This window comes from Tachysurus vachellii, chromosome 9 (assembly GCF_030014155.1).
Source record: "Tachysurus vachellii isolate PV-2020 chromosome 9, HZAU_Pvac_v1, whole genome shotgun sequence".
Classification (NCBI taxonomy): Eukaryota; Metazoa; Chordata; class Actinopteri; order Siluriformes; family Bagridae; genus Tachysurus; species Tachysurus vachellii.
This window is the reverse complement of record NC_083468.1, coordinates 3,611,546-3,631,764: the sequence shown is the minus strand read 5'-3', so window position 1 is coordinate 3,631,764 and position 20,219 is coordinate 3,611,546. Positions and strand designations below refer to the sequence as shown.

Here is a 20,219-nt window from a genome sequence, read left to right as displayed (position 1 = left end):
TTGTAGTATCGGTGGTGAAAATAATGAATCTAGTACAATACCACTCAGTATCCATCTAATACTGTGAAATTCCAGTGGAGACGTTTTCATGTCAGAAGTGAGCGCTTTTCCTTCTCTGTTCCACCACCCAACTGTAGGGATTCATGTCTAAACGCAACAGGTTCAGGATCCATGGATCTTTCTGAGCTCCTGCTAAAAACTCCTCCAGTGTAATCTGACCTGTGAGACACACAGTCACCTAAACACTTTATAGACTTTAATTAGTTCTCATTAGATTTACGACACTGGACTTATTTCTAGACATTCTCATTATAACTTAGTTACTGACGACTAACTCGACGTCTGACTTACTAATTTGTTATTTCAAGAAGTTAACTTAGAACTTTATTATATTTACCTTACTTACCTATATTATTTAAAGATAATGTATTGTTGCATTGACTTACTGACATGTTTTTAAGTGTTATTAAGTGAGCAAATGTATTAACAGGTCAGAAGAACAAGCTACAAAGTTGTAATATAGAGTTAGTACTGCAACTTATTACTAAGTCATGGTAAAGAGATAATATCTTGAGTTATCTTGAACCAACAGTCGTGCTATGGAGTTAATCCATCTGTCTTTTGTAATGAGATAATATCTTAAAATTACAGAAGTCCTAAGAGGCCTTGCATTATTATATATTTTTCTTTCTCAGTTTGTAATGATAACGACTTAATGTTCTCGTGATCTCAGGATAACAAAAGTTTTTTTTCATGATGACTCAATTTTCTCGTGATCTCTGCATAAGAACATGTTCTAGAGGCAGTAAAAGCGCAGTAAAGCAACATCATGGATGAACTCATGCGTCTTTACTTTAATCAGGGACTCGTGTGATTGACAACATACACAAGTGTCCGACACTTAAGAAGGAGGATGTGATGTCTACATCTTTGTGGTCGAAGACGATATAGTGACCCTACTACAGTGGCCGAGAAGTGCAAAACAAATTAACAAATCTGAAAACAAATTAACAAATCCGAAAACAAATTAACATATCCGAAAGCAAATTAAGATATCCGAAAACACATTAACGAATCTTAAAACAAATTAACAAATCCGAAAACACTAACAAATCCGAAAACAAATGAACAAATCCGAAAACAAATTAACAAATCCGAAAACACATTAACAAATCTGAAAACAAATTAACAAATCCGAAAACACATTAACAAATCTGAAAACAAATTAACAAATCCGAAAACACATTAACAAATCTGAAGACACATTAGCAAGTCAGGCATTTCGGATTTGTTAATTTGTTTTCACATTTGTTAATGTGTTTTGGGATTTGTTAATTTGTTTTCAGATTTGTTAATTTGTTTTCAGATTTGTTAATTTGTTTTAGGATTTGTTAATTTGTTTTCAGATTTGTTAATGTGTTCTTGGATTTGTTAATTTGTTTTCAGATTTGTTCATTTGTTTTCGGATTTGTTAATGTGTTTTTGGATTTGTTAATGTGTTTTCGGATTTGTTAATTTAATTTGGTAAGTTGTTTTGCACTTCTTGGCCACCGTACCCTACTGCAAAAATATATACGCAACAAATCGAATACAAAACAATTCACAGTATAAATAACAATTCACACAGTAAGAAATGTTAAAAAATTTTTATAACCCTTCTCATTTTAAGAATGCGGCAAAAATTAGATTTATTAGATTAGAAGCCAGAAAAAAGTTACATTTATTTTATTGTAGAATTAAGAAGGTAATGGACTTCAAAGTCATTATATCTGTAGATAAATTAAGTCGTGATAACCACAAAAACAACTTTTGTTATGTTGAATGCATGGCCTCTTATTAATAGATAAAAAAGCATGGTGCAAGTTTCAGACCGACTCACCATCGTCATCCACGTCGACCACTTTGAAGATTCTTTCACAGATTTCATCAGGAGACACCTCAGGATCTTTCCTGCCTACTTTCCTGACATGATGTATAATCTGAAGCGAGACAGTTAAGAGTTTAAAGCTGAAATAGTTTTAAAACGTTTGAAAAAGTTACGCATATTCAGACCGTTTTCCAATTAACGGGTTGAATATGCATCAGAAAGAAGATCTGATTTTGTTGTTATAAATCAATAGATTATTATATAGAAACATTTATGTTTATAACATATGCTTGTGTATTTACATACTGTATGCATGTACATTGTCTAATATCCATATTCAAAATAAAGATTATTCGAGGTTATTTTGGACGGAATTAGTGTCGAGCACATGCTTTCAACCTGGATGTATATTTTTACCTAGGTTATTTATTTATTTATTCATTTATTTATTTATTTATTATGCGTTTTATTTTCTTTAGAAAAGGAGATCCGAGCATAATAAAAAATGTTAAGTAATTATACGTAACTTGAAATATGTTATATGACTGTACTCCTAATAAACAAAGATAACATAGTAAAAAAAAAAAAAAAAAAAAAAGAGAATCATATCCATGAATTTTATCTTGACGTCATCACATAAATTTGTTTCTATTCATTGAATTGTTCATAAACACTTTATTGGGGTTCTTCATTTAGTCTTCATTTAGCTGAAACTTTACAGTAGGATTGGAATTTAAGGAAAAGGACCTACTTCAACAATCGCTCTGAGTTCAGCTCTGTCTATAAAGCCGTTGCCGTCCTTGTCGTACACTTTGAAGGACCATCTCAGCTTGTGCTCTAAATCTCCCCTGAACACCAAATTCAGAGCAGCCACAAACTCCAGGAAGTCAATAGTGTTGTCCTGAAGGATAGACAGAAAACATGGCTTTCATCACGCTTGAGTAAAAATGGATTAATCGTACGCATGAAGTTTTAACATTTGCACATTATCATATCACTTCATTTACATCCAATCGCATCCACGTCGTTCATTCAAACTCATACAAATTTTCATTCAATATCCACAAACGATTTTTTTCCTTGTTAAAACACACCTGGTTCACCTCATCAGTTAATATCTGATGTTAGGAGCTTCATAAAACATCCATCCGTCTATATTCTGTAACATTTAATCCTACATGTGAGCCACATAAGGCACAAGCCACCCACCACCACCTGTTCACATGATACAGAGCATTTAGACTATGGACTTGAGAGGAAACCGGTGTATCCTGAGGAAACCTTCAAAACATGTTCCATCTTTGGTCCTTTACACTTGCAGAAATACTGTAAGAGAACCAAACATTACGTCTCCTCGTCAGGTTAATATTCGGGGTATCAGATTCTTTTGCAACTTTAAATCTCTTTATACCTCCAAAAATCTTAATGTCCATAAATAAAGTTTAAGGACTGCTAAAAGCGAACTAAAGGAACACCACATGCAGCTTTTCTAGTAATAGAGCTGTATTAAAGACTCGAATGATGTCCTACAGTGACAGAGTTTACAGTTTGGTTTCTTTATTTCTGAAAGTTACAGTAGATTCAGGAGAAACCAAAAAAAAAAAAAAAAAAAATAGGAATAATATAAGCCCTTAGGAAATGTAATCGAATTTCCCTGAGATGAGTAATGCTTAATTCTAAAGAATATCTAACATTTATATTATCCATATGTTTATATTTTTAGTTTAGCCTGGTCTCATCATCTGGTGTGACTTTTGGGCCACAAAATGAGCAAAATGACCATATGAGGCAGCAGCTCACCCCGTTCTTATCAAAGGCTCGAAACATACTCTCTGCGTACTCCGATGCTTCCCCGGAGGATCCAACGCCGAAGAACTTCTTAAATTCATGTAGAAACAAAAGGCCGCTAGGGCACTCGTTCACAAACTTTTTATACATGTTCTGAAGCGTAATGACGTCAATCTCTGCGTGTTCGGTTTTCTCAAGATGCTGAGTTTGTCCCATGTTTGCTCTTCACTGTGTGCGCTTCTAAAACCCCATCCTGAAAGCCGCTCTCACCGTGCAGCCGGGTCGCAATGAACGTTAGTGGAGATTAGTGTTGAGATGATGGGAGTGAAGGAAGAGGAGGAGACCCAGTGGAGGTGGTCTGCAAAAGATAAAGTAACACACTGTTTACAGTCTCTGTTTCTTTCTAGCTTTAGACTTTTACAAATGATGGAAAAATATGAAATGAAACAGCAGGCAAAGCTATTTTTCTGGCTGTAGATGTGATAATGTGGTAGTGTAGTGCTTAAGGTGTTGGACTACTGATTGAAAGGTTGTGAGTGTGAATCCCAGAGCCACCAAACTGCCACTGTTGGGCCCCTAAGTGAGGCCCTTAACACTCACTTAACATGCTCAGTTGCTGTACATTGCTTCATGGGCATCTACACTCACTCACTCATTCATTTTCTACCGCTTATCCGAACTACCTCGGGTCACGGGGAGCCTGTGCCTATCTCAGGTGTCATCGGGCATCAAGGCAGGATACACCCTGGACGGAGTGCCAACCCATCGCAGGGCACACACACACTCTCATTCACTCACGCACTCACACACTACGGACAATTTTCCAGAGATGCCAATCAACCTACCATGCATGTCTTTGGACTGGGGGAGGAAACCGGAGTACCCGGAGAAAACCCCCGAGGCACGGGGAGAACAAACTCCACACACAAGGCGGAGGCGGGAATCGAACCCCCAACCCTGGAGGTGTGAGGCAGACGTGATAACCACTAAGCCACCATAATGTAATGAAAATGCAAATATATAAAACTAAGTGTATGCATGTGTATAAAACAAGGATATTAATAGTCCAGTATAAGGTGACAGCTTTGTGTCCCAACACCTGGAGGTAACAAGTAAGATGTCTAAATGTAGTGAATGGTGGAAGAAGTGACTCAAATGATTAAGGCTCTGAAATGTTGATCAGAAGGTTAGGGTTCAAGCCCCAGCACTGCCAAGCTGCCACTGTAGGGCACTTTATCCTCTGTGCTCCAGGGTTGTTGTACTGTATCATGACTGGCTTTGTGCTCTGATCACCCGCAAAAAGCTGGGATATCTGAAGAAAGACTTGTGCTGTAATATATATGTTACAAAATAAAAGCTTCTATTTTAAAACAGTGTGAAATTAAAGTAAGCGAAAAAAAACAAACAAATAAAAAAAGGTGTGAAATAAAGATCAAAAAGTTCATCCTTCCTTCAATACTCCTGGTCCAGCTGATTACTTAAGATAGAGAACACTTGGTGGTGTGAGCACACTACTACATTAATGATGCTACAGTATAAACAATTCAATTCAGTTTATTTGTACAACACTTTTAACAATGGACATTGTTTCAAAGCAGATTTACAGAAGTATAGAAAAAGAATAAAAATGGTAGAGTTTAAAGTTTAAAATCAAGTTATTATTAATCTCTAACATTTATCCCTAATGATCGAGCCTGAGGTGATGGTGATGAGGAAAAAATCGAATTAATCTTAGAAGTGAATCATGTCATTATCCACAATGGGACTTTTCTGTGAAGACACTATTATCAGGATCCCTGTAGATTCTGTTCTGTCTTTTCCTTTATAATTGTAAAGATGTATGTACCTGATATGTTTGGTCTTTTTTTTTTTCACTCTTTATTAATCCCGCTGTAAATCCTATTAGTCATCACATGGCAGGATTCTCAGTTCCCTCTGAGCAGCTTGCTAAAAATAAGCTTTGACATAAGGTGTGATCAACCTGCTTGTTCAGCGTGCTGTATAAGTGAAACAGCTCGGTTTATCAATTTACGTCCAGTTGTTATTGTTCTAGTTTTGATTCTTCTGCTTTGAGACAATTAAATATAACAAGGAAATATTATTTGTGAATAGTAACTGTAAAGTATACAGTAAGTGTAAAAGTACTGTAAAGTACAGTATAAGTGTTACAGTAAAACTCAACCATGTGCTTGCATGAGTCCGTGTTGATCTGGTTGATCCGGTGTACTATTAATCTATTTTTTTACTCAAGCAGGATGAAAGCCATGTTTACTGTCTATCCTTCAGAACAACACTATTGACTTCTTGGAGTTTGTGGCCACTCTGAATTTAGTGTCCAGGGGAGATCACAAGCTGAGATGTACGACAAAGACAGAAACGGCTTTTTGTTGAATAATTGTTAAAGGAGGTCCTTTCTTTTCTTTTTTGTCTTTCAGCACAATAATAATAAGAACAACAATAATAAGAATAATAATTAGAATAATAATAAGAACTACATTTTTGGTTTGCCAAGCAAACAACTGTTTATTTGAACTGTTAGTTCCTCAGGAGCTCTTGGTTGCACAATTCCAATCCACTACAAACTGCTGTAGAAAGGACATTATTTACATTGACATTATTTCCTGTCCAGTGTATGTAAATAGATTTCTTCCTCATATCATCTCAGGGAGTTTTCAGTACTTGCAGTGCAAGGATTTATTTTTCAAATCATTTTCTTTTCAAATAATGAATCTACAGTATTAAACCCCATCATGGACATGCGATATAAATGAACATATTAAATAAAAAATAAATAAATTATATATATATATTATAAATTATATATATAACAAATATAATAATATTTGTTATATATAATATAATAATATATATATAATTATAAATTATATATATATATATATATATATATATATATATATATATATATAAATTTATATGAAAAAAATGACATCAACATCTAATATATATATATATATATATATATATATATATATATATATATATATATATATATTAGATGTTGATGTCATTTTTTTCATATAAATTTTAACAATAATACAAAAATACAAAAAAAAATAATTTTTATTTTTCAAATAATTTTCTTTCCAAATAATTAATTTATTTTTATTTATTTATTTTTAAAATTGATTGGGATATCATTTGATTCCTTCATTATGAACATAATTTTAAATAAATTAAAAATAAATAAATAAAACCAAAAAAAAAAAAAAAAAAAGAAATTGATGTAATTTTTCAATATAAATTTGAACAATAATTAAACAAAAAGAAAAAAGAAAAGAAATTCCATTCTCAATAACTTTTGTCCAAACAGAGAAGAGAATGAGTGTGTAAAATGTAATGTTATATAAAAACCCTAAAAAATATATCAAATTGTTCACAAGCTGTTTGTGTAAAGTTTTGTCTCATTATAATTAAACACCGAGGAGCTCAGTCATAAACATCTCTACAAACTGCAACCATCAGGCTGAATCTGATCACAGGGTGAGTGTGTGGAGATATACATTATCACCAACAGGGGGTGCTGTTTAACAACACTCGTTTACATCACGTCAGAAATAGAAGAGCAGTCCAGTATCTCTGGAATATTATTGCAATAAACTGCAGTGTACATGTGGTGGTATATTACATCAAATAAAAATAATTATATAAAATAAACTGATAAATAAATAACGGCAAAATGTGCTTTTTCTAGACCTTAATGAGATGTTTGTTCCACTGTACAGTAACAAGTGCTGATGTGCTGCACAACCCTTCTGCATAAGAGGAACACGTGTTTAACATCTGCTTTGTTTACAATAAAAACACCTTTTACCCCTTAAACATATTGAGTCGGACCATGAATTCATAATTAAAACTTAACACAGCATTAACACATTGATTAGCATGAACTAGCAAATCACACAGGACAAAACCACAGGCTTAGATAGATAGATAGATAGATAGATAGATAGATAGATAGATAGATAGATAGATAGAATACAGAATTGATAGATAGATAGATAGATAGATAGATAGATAGATAGATAGATAGATAGATAGATAGATAGATAGATAGATAGATAGATAGATAGATAGATAGATAGAATACAGAATTGATAGATGGATAGATAGATAGATAGATAGATAGATAGATAGATAGATAGATAGATAGATAGATAGATAGATAGATAGAATACAGAATAGATAGATAGATAGATAGATAGATAGATAGATAGATAGATAGATAGATAGATAGATAGATAGATAGAATACAGAATAGATAGATAGATAGATAGATAGATAGATAGATAGATAGATAGATAGATAGATAGATAGATAGATAGATAGATAGAGTAGCTAGCTAGCTAGCTAGCTAGATAGATAGATAGATAGATAGATAGATAGATAGATAGATAGATAGATAGATAGATAGAATACAGAATTGATAGATAGATAGATAGATAGATAGATAGATAGATAGATAGATAGATATAATACAGAATAGATATATAGATAGATAGATAGATAGATAGATAGATAGATATATAGATAGATAGATATATAGATAGATAGATAGATAGATAGATAGATAGATAGATAGATAGATAGATAGATAGATAGATACAGTAGATAGATAGATAGATAGATAGATAGATAGATAGATAGATAGATAGATAGATAGATAGATAGATAGATAGAATACAGAATAGATAGATAGATAGATAGATAGATAGATAGATAGATAGATAGATAGATAGATAGATAGATAGATAGAATACAGAATTGATAGATAGATAGGTAGATAGATAGATAGAAAGATTGATAGATAGATAGATAGAATACAGAATAGATAGATAGATAGATAGATAGATAGATAGATAGATAGATAGATAGATAGATAGATAGATAGATAGATAGAATACAGAATAGATAGATAGATAGATAGATAGATAGATAGATAGATAGATAGATAGATAGATAGATAGATAGAATACAGAATAGATAGATAGATAGATAGATAGATAGATAGATAGATAGATAGATAGAATACAGAATAGATAGATAGATAGATAGATAGATAGATAGATAGATAGATAGATAGATAGATAGATAGAATACAGAATAGATAGATAGATAGATAGATAGATAGATAGATAGATAGATAGATAGATAGATAGATAGATAGATAGATAGATAGAATACAGAATAGATAGATAGATAGATAGATAGATAGATAGATAGATAGATAGATAGATAGATAGATAGATAGATAGATAGATAGATAGATAGATTCCATGTGTTACACAAAACCACAACTGAAACCAATTAAGTCACGCAAATCAAATCAACATGCAGCATCTGAATCTGGATTTGTCTGTGGATTCTGTCAAATAATTCAATTCAATTCAATTCAATTTTATATGTATAGTGTTTTTAACAAAAGCTTTACCTAACACTAGAAATATAGTACAAACTGTTTATTATACAAAGATTATTATACAAAAATTCAAGATTAATATTAGACTTAAATGTGTTTGTATTTATCCCTAATGAACAAGCCTGAGGTGACTGAGGTGACTGTGGTGAGGAAAAACTCCCCTAGATGGAAGAGGAAGAAACCTTGAGAGGAACCAGACTCAAAAGTGAACCTCATCCTCATTTGGGTGACACTGGAGTGTGTGATTATAAACTGTTATAAACACCAGTGAGTGTTATTATGAATAATGTCCTTTCTACAGTCAGATACAGTCAGACATTTGTGTATTAATCATGAATTAAAAAAATGATTAGACCAATTATGGTCCAAATAAATCAATTAAGCAATTAAACACACCTAAATGACATCTTACCTGATTTAACCTGATAGATTGTTCCTTTATCAGCTATGTATGTGGTTTGGATTCTGAGTTACAATGCAATTCAGGTGACCTCAAAATGCTACTCATGTGTCACTCTCTGTGTCGTCTCTGAAGAAGAAGGAAAAGAAACAGTGTTTGGGTTTGTCAGTGACAAGGAGAAATGTTCTTTGAAATATTGTCTTCAGTGGGTCAAGATAAAAATGAGTGTGAATGATACCAGAGAGTGTTATTATGAATAATGTCCTTTTACAGTCAGATACAGTCTGATAATTGTGTATTGATGAGGAGGTTATTGTCCTCTAAGACCACATGGAGTTTCTGTCTTCTCACTGAATGTCCAAAATCTTCATGAAGCGGAACACAACTGGAGCTGGCACATCTCTAGATGCCTCAGGATCCTCACAGGGTTGGTCTCATCTCAGTAAATGTCCAAAATCTTCATGAAGTGGAACACAACTGGAGCTGGTACATCTCTAGATGCCTCAGGATCCTCACAGGGTTGGTCTCATCTCACTGAAGGTCCGAAATCTTCATGAAGCAGAACACAAACATCAACAGGACCCACACTGCCCCACTCTTCCTCTAGATCCATTTTCAGGACAGTAACTGACCGGGCTGAAGTTTGTACTCCAACGTGATCACTTCTTGGCAGCCATCTTGTCTTACATCAAACATTTGCAATGAAATTCAATATATTTCTGCAAACAAAGGCAAAGTGTAAGTGCTGACGGTGTGTCCGTGCTGCACTCTCTTATAAGATCTATTGCAAAGATTGAAAGAAGGAACTGGGGAATAAGGAGTGAATACTGGCTTTACATCAGAAATGTGTCTGTACTACGGCATCGTTCTTTCCCACACAATGGCTTTGAGAAAGAAAGAAAGAAAGAAAGAAAGAAAGAAAGAAAGAAAGAAGTCTTCTGTAACATTAACCAATTTTTTTTTTACATTAAATCATAATCATAACCATATCATAACAATATCCTTTTACTGGGAAAATTTTATCTAAGGACTTGAAGATGAATCCAATATATTGTGCATAGTGATTAAAAAGAAAAATGCATTAAGCTTTTTATTTTTTATTATTATTATTATTATTATTATTATTATTATTATTATTATTATTACTAAGCCAAAAATATTATGTTAAATATTTAAATAAAATATAATATTATGTTAAATATTTAAATAAATATTTTACTATTTAAAATCAAAAATCTTAAATATAAATATATTATTAGAATTAAATAGAAAGACAATTATTATTCTTTATATTCACTTTTTGTTTTATGTTTATGTTCTGTAAAGCTGCTTTGAGACCATGTCAGTTGTTAAAGCGCTATACAAATAAATTTGAATTGAATTGACTTGAACTGAAATCTCAGGCGTCATTGGGCATTAAGGCAGGATACAGGATACACACACTCATTCACTCACACACTATGGACAATTTTCCAGAGATGCCAATCAACCTACCATGCATGTCTTTGGACCGGGGGAGGAAACCGGAGTACCCGTAGGAAACCCCCGAGGCACGGGGAGAACATGCAAACTCCACACACACAAGGTGGAGGCGGGAATCGAACCCCCAACCCTGGAGGTGTGAGGCGAACGTGCTAACCACTAAGCCACCGTGCCCCCATGAAATGAACAATAATGATAAAATGTAATAAAAAGTATAAAATGTAAAATGTGATAAAGTGTAAAAAAAGACATTAAGTGTAAAAACATACACAAATACAGTAATCTATAAATATGCAGTGTTGTCACCATGCTCTTCAATCATCCTGACATTGGAGAGTAAAGCAGTCCCTTTGTGTGAAGAGCTGCCTATGTTTAATTAATGTACATGTCAAAACACTCCATACAAGGTTACAGAAATAAACGTTCCCTGCTTTGAAGATCCAAATACTCTTTTTCACCTCCTGACATGTTTGGCACCTTTGCGCAGAGTGTGTATGTAGATCCACTCTACAGAAGATTCTCTAAACCTCATTGAAGGTCATAGGATGAAATGAGGCTGATGAAAAGCTTGAGAAATCTAAGAGAACATGATTTAGTGGTAAACGTGGTTTGTTCTTCTGGCAATGGATTTCATCACAGTTCCTCTCAAAGAGACTCGATAATGAACAGCAGCGCTGCTAAAGAAAAAACTACTAGCATTGTTTTTTTTTTTTTTTGCCACCCTGAGCAGGATATAAGGTGAATGATTGAGCCTTTATGTTTATGTTGACTTACATTTTATCTTATATTTTATACAACTGAACAACTGAGAGTTAAAGGGCTTTGCTCAGGGGCCCAACAGGGCAGCTTAATGGATCTTATGTCCCTTTTCCACCAAAAAGAACCGGGTGCTGGTTGAGAGCTGGTGCTGGGTCAAAGTTGGTTCCACTGGCGAACCTTCTAAGAACCGGTTTGCCTTTCCATCGGTTAGAGAGCCGTCACAGAGCCGAGTCTGACGTCACTGTATACGTGTCACGTTACACAGCAACGTTAGCGCAGCAGCGTCAAACACAAACACATTAACAATGGCGGGTGTTGCTTTACTGTTAATGCTCATGGCTTTGTGAACCTACATTAACACCCAAACGCGGCGAATCCAACGTGTACGTGCAGCTCCATGTAATCTGTATAAACGGAGGTTGTAATCGAGAAAGTACATAACGTTATTATATCATTAACACAGAAAAAAGTTAGCCTTAGCATGTAGCTACTTACTATCATGTGTGTTGATAATGTATCATATTACGGTAAAGTAAAAGTGTATTAAACATTAGTATACTTAAGGTACATTATCAAATGCGCTAACAGTAGCCCCGCCCACAGCCCCGCCCACAGCCCCTGACACAAGCAGTTCTTAAGTCTAGACCAACAACGTTTTGGTGCTACTTAAGAACCACTTTTCCTGGTTCAGAGCCGGTGCTTTTAGAGTTAGAGCATTAGAGTTGCTTGCAACCTTCTGATCGATAGTACAATACCTTAAACACCAGGCTACCACATCCCCACTTTTGTTTTGTTACTTATACATTACAGCACAGTAGCAGTTTGCCAGTGCTGGAGCTCAAATCCCTGACCTTTCAATAAACAAGGTATTGTAGGTTAGGTCCATGAATCCATGTTGTTCATGACAGCTGTCCAGTTTGGTTGACATGAGTTGACACAAGACCCTATTGTTTACATTTATGGCATTTGGCAGACACCCTTATCCAGAGCGACTTAGTGATTCAGAGCTGAGCAATTGAGGGTCTTGCTCAGGGGCCCAGCAGTGAGCACGGCATTCAAACTCACAACCTTCTGATTGGTAGTTCAAAACCTTAACCACTAGGCCTTCCACCTTGTGACTTCTGGGGTTGTAGTTATTCCACTTGTTTACATTATACAATCTGAAATACATTACTGCTCACCGCAATTGTGAAGAGTTTTTTTTTTGGATTTGGGTGCGAAAATCTCAGATTAGCAGCTTCACAAATGCTCAATCCATTCTATTTGCCCATCTGTCACCAGAATCTATTGATCAATACCTGAACTGAATCTATTGATCAGTACCTGAACTAAATCTACTGATCAATACCTGAACTGAATCTACTGATCAATACCTGAACTGAATCTACTGATCAATACCTGAACTGAATCTACTGATCAATACCTGAACTGAATCTATTGATCACTACCTGAAGTGAATCTATTGATCAGTACCTGAACTAAATCTACTGATCAATACCTGAACTGAATCTACTGATCAATACCTGAACTGAATCTATTGATCAATACCTGAACTGAATCTATTGATCAGTACCTGAACTAAATCTACTGATCAATACCTGAACTGAATCTACTGATCAATACCTGAACTGAATCTACTGATCAATACCTGAACTGAATCAACTGATCAATACCTGAACTGAATCTATTGATCACTACCTGAACTGAATCTATTGATCAGTACCTGAACTAAATCTACTGATCAATACCTGAACTGAATCTACTGATCAATACCTGAACTGAATCTACTGATCAATACCTGAACTGAATCTACTGATCAATACCTGAACTGAATCTATTGATCAATACCTGAACTGAATCTATTGATTAGTACCTGCATCATGCCACTGCCACATGATTGGCTGTTTGGATAATTACACTTTCCCATTAACATGAGCACAAACGTGTAACTACATACAGTATATGGCCAAAGTTACTGCTGATTATCCTTCTCTGTGATTCCTCAACATTTCTTACATTTTCTAAAAGTCAGTCTAGATGAGTTGCCATTTTAGCTGTGTTTAACAAGCATGGGATAGATCAGACAATGATGGCCAGATGGATGGATGAGAGAGAGAGAGAGAGAGAGAGAGAGAGAGAGAGATATTGATCTCGTCCAGCCTTATTAGCTCCAGCTCTGTCCATATTATCTTCAAGACAGATGGCCTCTGTGCTGTTATCTATATTAAACTCAGTGCATTGGCCAGGTCACTATAATGTAAAGTCAGCCTTGATGACCCATCGCCTGTCATCTCAACAGGACTGCTAAGAGGAAACGGATGATCTTTAGCTAGAAGTGTGAATGCATATCTGATGTTTTCATTAGGCGAAATTGCACCAAACTGGAATGGAAATGAATTCTTCTCAAAAGCAACAGGAAGTGAGATAGACAATCCGACATGCACAGGAAGTGAAAACCATGAGAATTTTCCACATTAGAACAAAACAGGAAAGAGTCCAGAAGATTATTCTTTGTTGTGCAAACAATTAATCCCTTGTTTTTCTTCACACCTAGACGGGGTCGTAACAGAGGCCTGATACCATCGTGCTGTGGGTGCATTTAACTAAAACCAAAAATTATGCTGGTGACTGACTGAAGATGAGAAACTCATCAGCAAGAAAGTTTTAGCCTCCTGGTTTAAGCCTGTGATGCTACTGAAGTTTTGCACACAGCTCATTTTAAACTAATAACAACGCAGAATGTAGGATCGGCTGTGCACCCGTCTTCCCCATGTGATACGTGAGATCACGTCGCACGTCTCAGTGATCACTTACACCTGTTTAACTTCTATAAGTTCCTTTGTTGCAGTGTTTTATTAACCATTATTTGGTTTTAGTCTTTTGAACTGAGCGCATTAAAGGTTCGTGTCTGTCTTCCCCTCATATCATCAAAAAGTCAAATTTACCCGTTTACAACACTCACTCTCACTCATTTTCTACCGTTTATCCGAACTACCTCGGGTCACGGGGAGCCTGTGCCTATCTCAGGCGTCATCGGGCATCAAGGGAGGATACACCCTGGACAGAGTGCCAACCCATCACAGGGCACACACACACACTCTCATTCACTTACGCAATCACACACTACGGACAATATTCCAGAGATGCCAATCAACCTACCATGCATGTCTTTGAACCGGGGAGGAAACCGGAGTACCCAGAGGAAACCCCCGAGGCACGGGGAGGCCAGAATCGAAGGCGGGAATCGACCCCCCTACCCTGGAGGTGTGAGGCGAACATGCTAACCACTAAGCCACCGTGACCCCCGTTTTGAACAATAATTGATTAATTAGTGTTTTATGAAATGTATAGTAAATAAGCAGGCAGCTCACAGCTCCAGACTTTGAATATGTGGAGGTTAAAAATACCTTCTTCCCATGGCAACATGGGGTTTCCTCTCTGTCCTCTGGTGCCCTTTTGCTCCCCAAAGCTATGGCAGGAGTTGATTTGGCTGTGCTACGTTTCCTCTAGGCTTGGACGTGTGTGTGGGCATGATGGCCTGAGGTAAACTGGAAATCCATCCAGGATCTGTTTGCACCTCAGGCCAAGGCATGAATGAAAGAATAAATGAATGAATGAATGAATGAATGAATGAATGAATGAATGAATGAATGAGTAAATAAGCAGCAGTAAGTGATCATTTCTCCATAATGAATGTTTTAAGCTTAAATAAAATATTCTCACCAATTTTTAGCGGAATAAAAGCAGTGAGGATTTCCCGGAACGGAAAGGTTGGAGAGACATGTAGAATGATCACTCCTCCACTGATCTCCACTCCTCTCTAGTGTATGTAGACTGTTCTGGCTTTTCCTCCTCAGTATCTTGCTGAATGATTCATCCAAAGTTTAACCTTGTTTCAAAGGTAACAACGTTTTGCTTTAAAACACTTGATACGAGCCACAGAGCCTGCGGTTGCCAGTTAATCCGTGCTGTTTGGGGTTTTCTTTGCCTTCATCGCTGTCCTCTTTTTCTACCATTTCACATTTTTAAACTTTTTTTTCTGGCCTTGTATCTAATAGTGCAGTTTAAATTTATTTTCATATTCCATTTTTTTGCCTCAGGACTCTACATATTTTTTATATATTTTACACTATTGCCCTCACCACCAACACGGTATCGCTCCTTCTCTTTAACTTTGATCACTGTTGCCAGCTATTTTGGACAACTGCCAGGAAAAAAGTGCACGAAAACTAAAATCTGCTGTTTTGTAAAATGGACTGTGGTATTTGTGTGCTTTTGATAACTCATTGCTAATGACAGATAATTGAATTGCACTAAATTGCAAGATCCACTTATTTGTTTTTATATTTATGTACATAATTTACTGTGGTATATTTATTTATTTCGATACTAATAGATTTGTATACTCTGTATGTAAGATACACTCTCTCTATTTTCTTTTTCTTTCTAGTCAGTGATTTACATATGCATATAAGATGACGTGAATATGCATCGTGTGATTTACATATGCAAATCAGATGATGTGAATATACATTATATTGAAATCTCTGAGGACTCAGACGACACATCAGCTGCTTCAGTGTATTATTGTGTATTATTGCCTTTGTATTATTGCCAGCAGGGGAAGATAAGAACACATCCTGTACTGTAGATATAAATGATCTCCATCACTTCATTGACTCATTATACAGCTCCATCTAGTGGAGGTTTCTGATATGACACAGTTTGTATGGTTTTAATAGCATACAGTACATCTAGGTCTATGCTATAGCTGTAAGGATGTGCTGCAGCAGCCAGTATGAATATAAAACAGTCATTCATTCATCTTCTACCGCTTATCCAAACTACCTTGGGTCACAGGGAGCCTGTGCCTATCTGGGGCGTCATCAGGCATCAAGGCAGGATACACCCTGGACGGAGTGCCAACCCATCACAGGGCACACACACTCTCATTCACTCACGCAATCACACACTAGGGACAATTTTCCAGAGATGCCAATCAACCTACCATGCATGTCTTTGGACGGGGGGAGGAAACTGGAGTACCCAGAGGAAACCCCCGAGGCACGTGGAGAACATGCATCACACACACACAAGGTGGAGGCAGGAATCGAACCCCGAACCTGGAGGTGTGAGGCGAACGTGCTAACGTTCACTAAGCCACCGTGCCACCCCGAATATAAAACATGCATGACATGGAATTTTTTGCACTACCTAGACGTATCAAATAACCTGAAGACAATCACATTTAAATTTATCAAAATAATTCTATTCAAATTGTTAAATAGAATTTTTTCCCCCTTCACATTACAAGCTCGAAACAATACGAATTATGGATCCAAACATTGGCAAAAAAAAAAATGAAATAAAAAAAATACAGGAACTTTTGTATTTGTATGTCAGCGATGCGTCGATATGAGAAAATATGTTCAGTATGCTGCATTTTAGAATAAAAGAGCAAAGAACGGATGAGTTTAAGAGACATAGATTAAGATGTCAGGTGGGTGGATATTAATGCTCAAAAATATTAATGTTAGATCAGCTCAAAAATCCACATAATTGTCTTTTCTCTCCTTTCTTATGTTCCTGACAAGAACTGAAATGTACCATGTTCCTTACTAGTGAATTTTTAGCTCGGTTGAGCAGACTTGGATTATTTTCTGACAGAAAAAAAAATTAACTCTTTGTCCGAGTCCCTTAACAGGGTTTTAACAGTGAAACATCAACGTAGATTTCCTTTGTTAAATTTCTTCTTGAATACTCATGAAGCATTGGCCAAATCTGAAGACATATAGAAATATCCTGCTCCAGAGCCAAGTTACTGCACAATGATGTGCCAAAAGAACAGAAATCTATAATTGGTTGCATGTCCAGGATCTGTTACTGGACCATTAGGTCTGTCCTTCACTTCCTTTCTTTATCCATCTGTCTGCTATAGTGAATAGTAAGATAGAAGATCCATAATAAAGTTCTAGATAGTAGCTACATGTATAGCATTTGGCAGACACCAAGCAATTGAGGGGGACCTGGAAGTTGAACACACAACCTTCGGAGCAATATTTCAACACCTTAACCACTAGACTACCAGATCCCTAGGCATCTCTAGCCAATACATACATCTGATTATTAGCTTTAAATCTCTTAAAATGCCTTAAACCAGGAACCAAGAGGAACGCCATCAGAACATCCTTGTAAGAAAACACGAGAGGTAAAGCTGGGGCTGATTTCTTTCAAAGCCAGAATGTAGCATCATGTCAGCTGGCCATAAAGACTGATCTACCCCCAAGATCTGGGTTTGTTTCAGAAGAGATGTTTAAATCATATAAGCATCATTGGAGGAGACATTTTCATCAGAAGCAGGACAGACAAGAGAACGTAATGAAAAGGTATCAACTTGTCACGTTTAGTATTTGGAGAAAACACGTCATGAACCCTTACACACCTTACCTTACCCTTAACCTTACACACTTAAACATTACGACCTATCTGTCTTTAAAAGGAAGTGGGAAGTGGTAGCTCATTGATTAAGGTGTTGGACTACTGATCGGAAGGTTGTGGGTTCACAAGTCACCAAGCTGGCTCAGCTGTGTGTTTGTGTGTGTGTGCACTGTGAGAAAACAACAGTTAGTATCACCGTCCCAGAGAATTCATCTGTTATCTTCTGAATGAAGCACGAACGGAAGTTCTACATGAACAACAACAAAAAAAACATCTTGAGACAAAACAAATCCAGATTTTTCATTATTTCAATGGAATTTTGCATTGTTACAGGAAATATCACTTACAAGGTAAATATATTAGGGAGGACCAATAAGTACAGACCAAAATTATACAGTAGGATCAACAATACTATACAATTGGCAGAGAGTACACAAAAGTCAGAATCCTACCTTGCAGTATGAGAATAAATTCAAGATAAAACACATTTTTATGTCATGTAGTGTTAGCATTGTTAGCAGTGTTAGCATTGTTAGCATTGTTAGCAGTGTTAGCAGTGTTGTCATTAGTACACAGCAAAATGCTGGAGCTGAATATTCTGGAGTTAGACATAAAGTTGTGAAGGTTTGATTTTGGGAGTTTATTTTCTAACTTAGACTACAGCCGGTCAAGGGCATCGATTTGGGTAGGGACGGTAGGGACATGTCCCTACCAATATCCAGGGAACACTCAATTGTCCCTAGCAATAATTCGACCAAGCCTATATATATATATTTATACATAACCACTGATGTCCGTCTGTGTCTTGTGATTTTTTACATATTTCATTTAACATTTATCTAGGAATCATTAAATAAGATTTTTACAACGGCGTTCTGTAAAAAATAGCGCAACTTGTGGAACACAAACGTTTAACAGATTTACGCCCTGCAATGAATCCCGCCTCTGTAACTCACCTCTCTAAAAGGACTGGCCTTTGCCTTTTTTGAGTCCTGCCTCTCTAACCCATGTCGCTGTTTGATTGGCTTTGTCTTTCTCGCTAATGTGTTGAGGTCGGAGGCTGCACCTATATTCCGTTGTATGAAGCAATATGCAACGTGATTATGCAGCTACCGGTTTGTGAGTAAGAAAGTATTCTTATAACAACAGTTTTATGCACAAAATACGGGGAATGGTGTCCCCACCAATGACAAATAAATTATGTCCCCACCAATGACAAATAAATTATGTCCCCACCAATGACAAATAAATTATGTCCCCACCAATGACAAATAAATTATGTCCCCACCAATGACAAATAAATTATGTCCCCACCAATGTCAAAATCAAACTTACGCCCTTGCAGCCGGTGTTTATACGGTGTTTACTTTATTACACTATTTTTATGCTGTAAGGGATTTTCTGAGAATAATGATCTTGTTTAAAGTAGAAGCTCGGTCCTTAAGGTGCTAATCAGAAGGTTGTGAGTTCACCCAGGTCCACCAAGCTTCCTCACTTGGGCCCCTGAGCAAGGCCCTTAAAGTCACTCTCCATGAGGTTGTCTACCAAATACTGTAAATGTATTTATGTTTTTTTGTGTGTTTGTTTTTTTTTTCACCTGAAACCATTTTAGTGTTTTAGATTTTTGAGGCCTATGACAGAGTTTTTGTTTAAATAAACTATATTTAGGATTTTATCTCCACAGGAGTTTAGATTTAACTCCTAAAGTGAGCTTGAAAATCAACTCCCAGAAAAGAGATTATTCGATTTTAACGTTGGAGTATATTCAATGGTTCCAAAGGCCAGAATTTGTCATGTACAAGGATTCAAAGGACATGAGAAGCTTCATGGTTACAAGTTACAGGATTTGACATGACTACAAGCTGGTTATGTTGTTACACAAAACTCCGTCCAGCTTCTGATAAAAACCTTCTCATGGAGTTAAGTTGAGATGCAGACTTGTTCCTCAGGCTCAGGATGTTCAGGAACCCAGATCCTGACTGTGATATCAGGTGACAATTTTCCCCTCATAATAACACAGCATATTTCTTTTATTATTTAAATTTTTG

At 35.9% G+C, this 20,219-nt stretch overlaps 1 protein-coding gene across 1 annotated transcript; it reads right to left on the bottom strand.

Annotated features, from left to right (window-relative positions):
* Window positions 1-91: 91 nt before the first annotated feature.
* LOC132851573 (guanylyl cyclase-activating protein 2-like) lies at window positions 92-3,871 on the bottom strand. Its single transcript, XM_060878542.1, has 4 exons — window positions 3,668-3,871; window positions 2,619-2,768; window positions 1,880-1,979; window positions 92-219 (listed from the first exon to the last, which is right to left on the bottom strand). Exons 1-4 carry the CDS (start codon window positions 3,869-3,871, stop codon window positions 92-94), a joined length of 582 nt encoding a protein of 193 aa, XP_060734525.1.
* Between the last annotated feature and the right edge of the window lie 16,348 nt (window positions 3,872-20,219).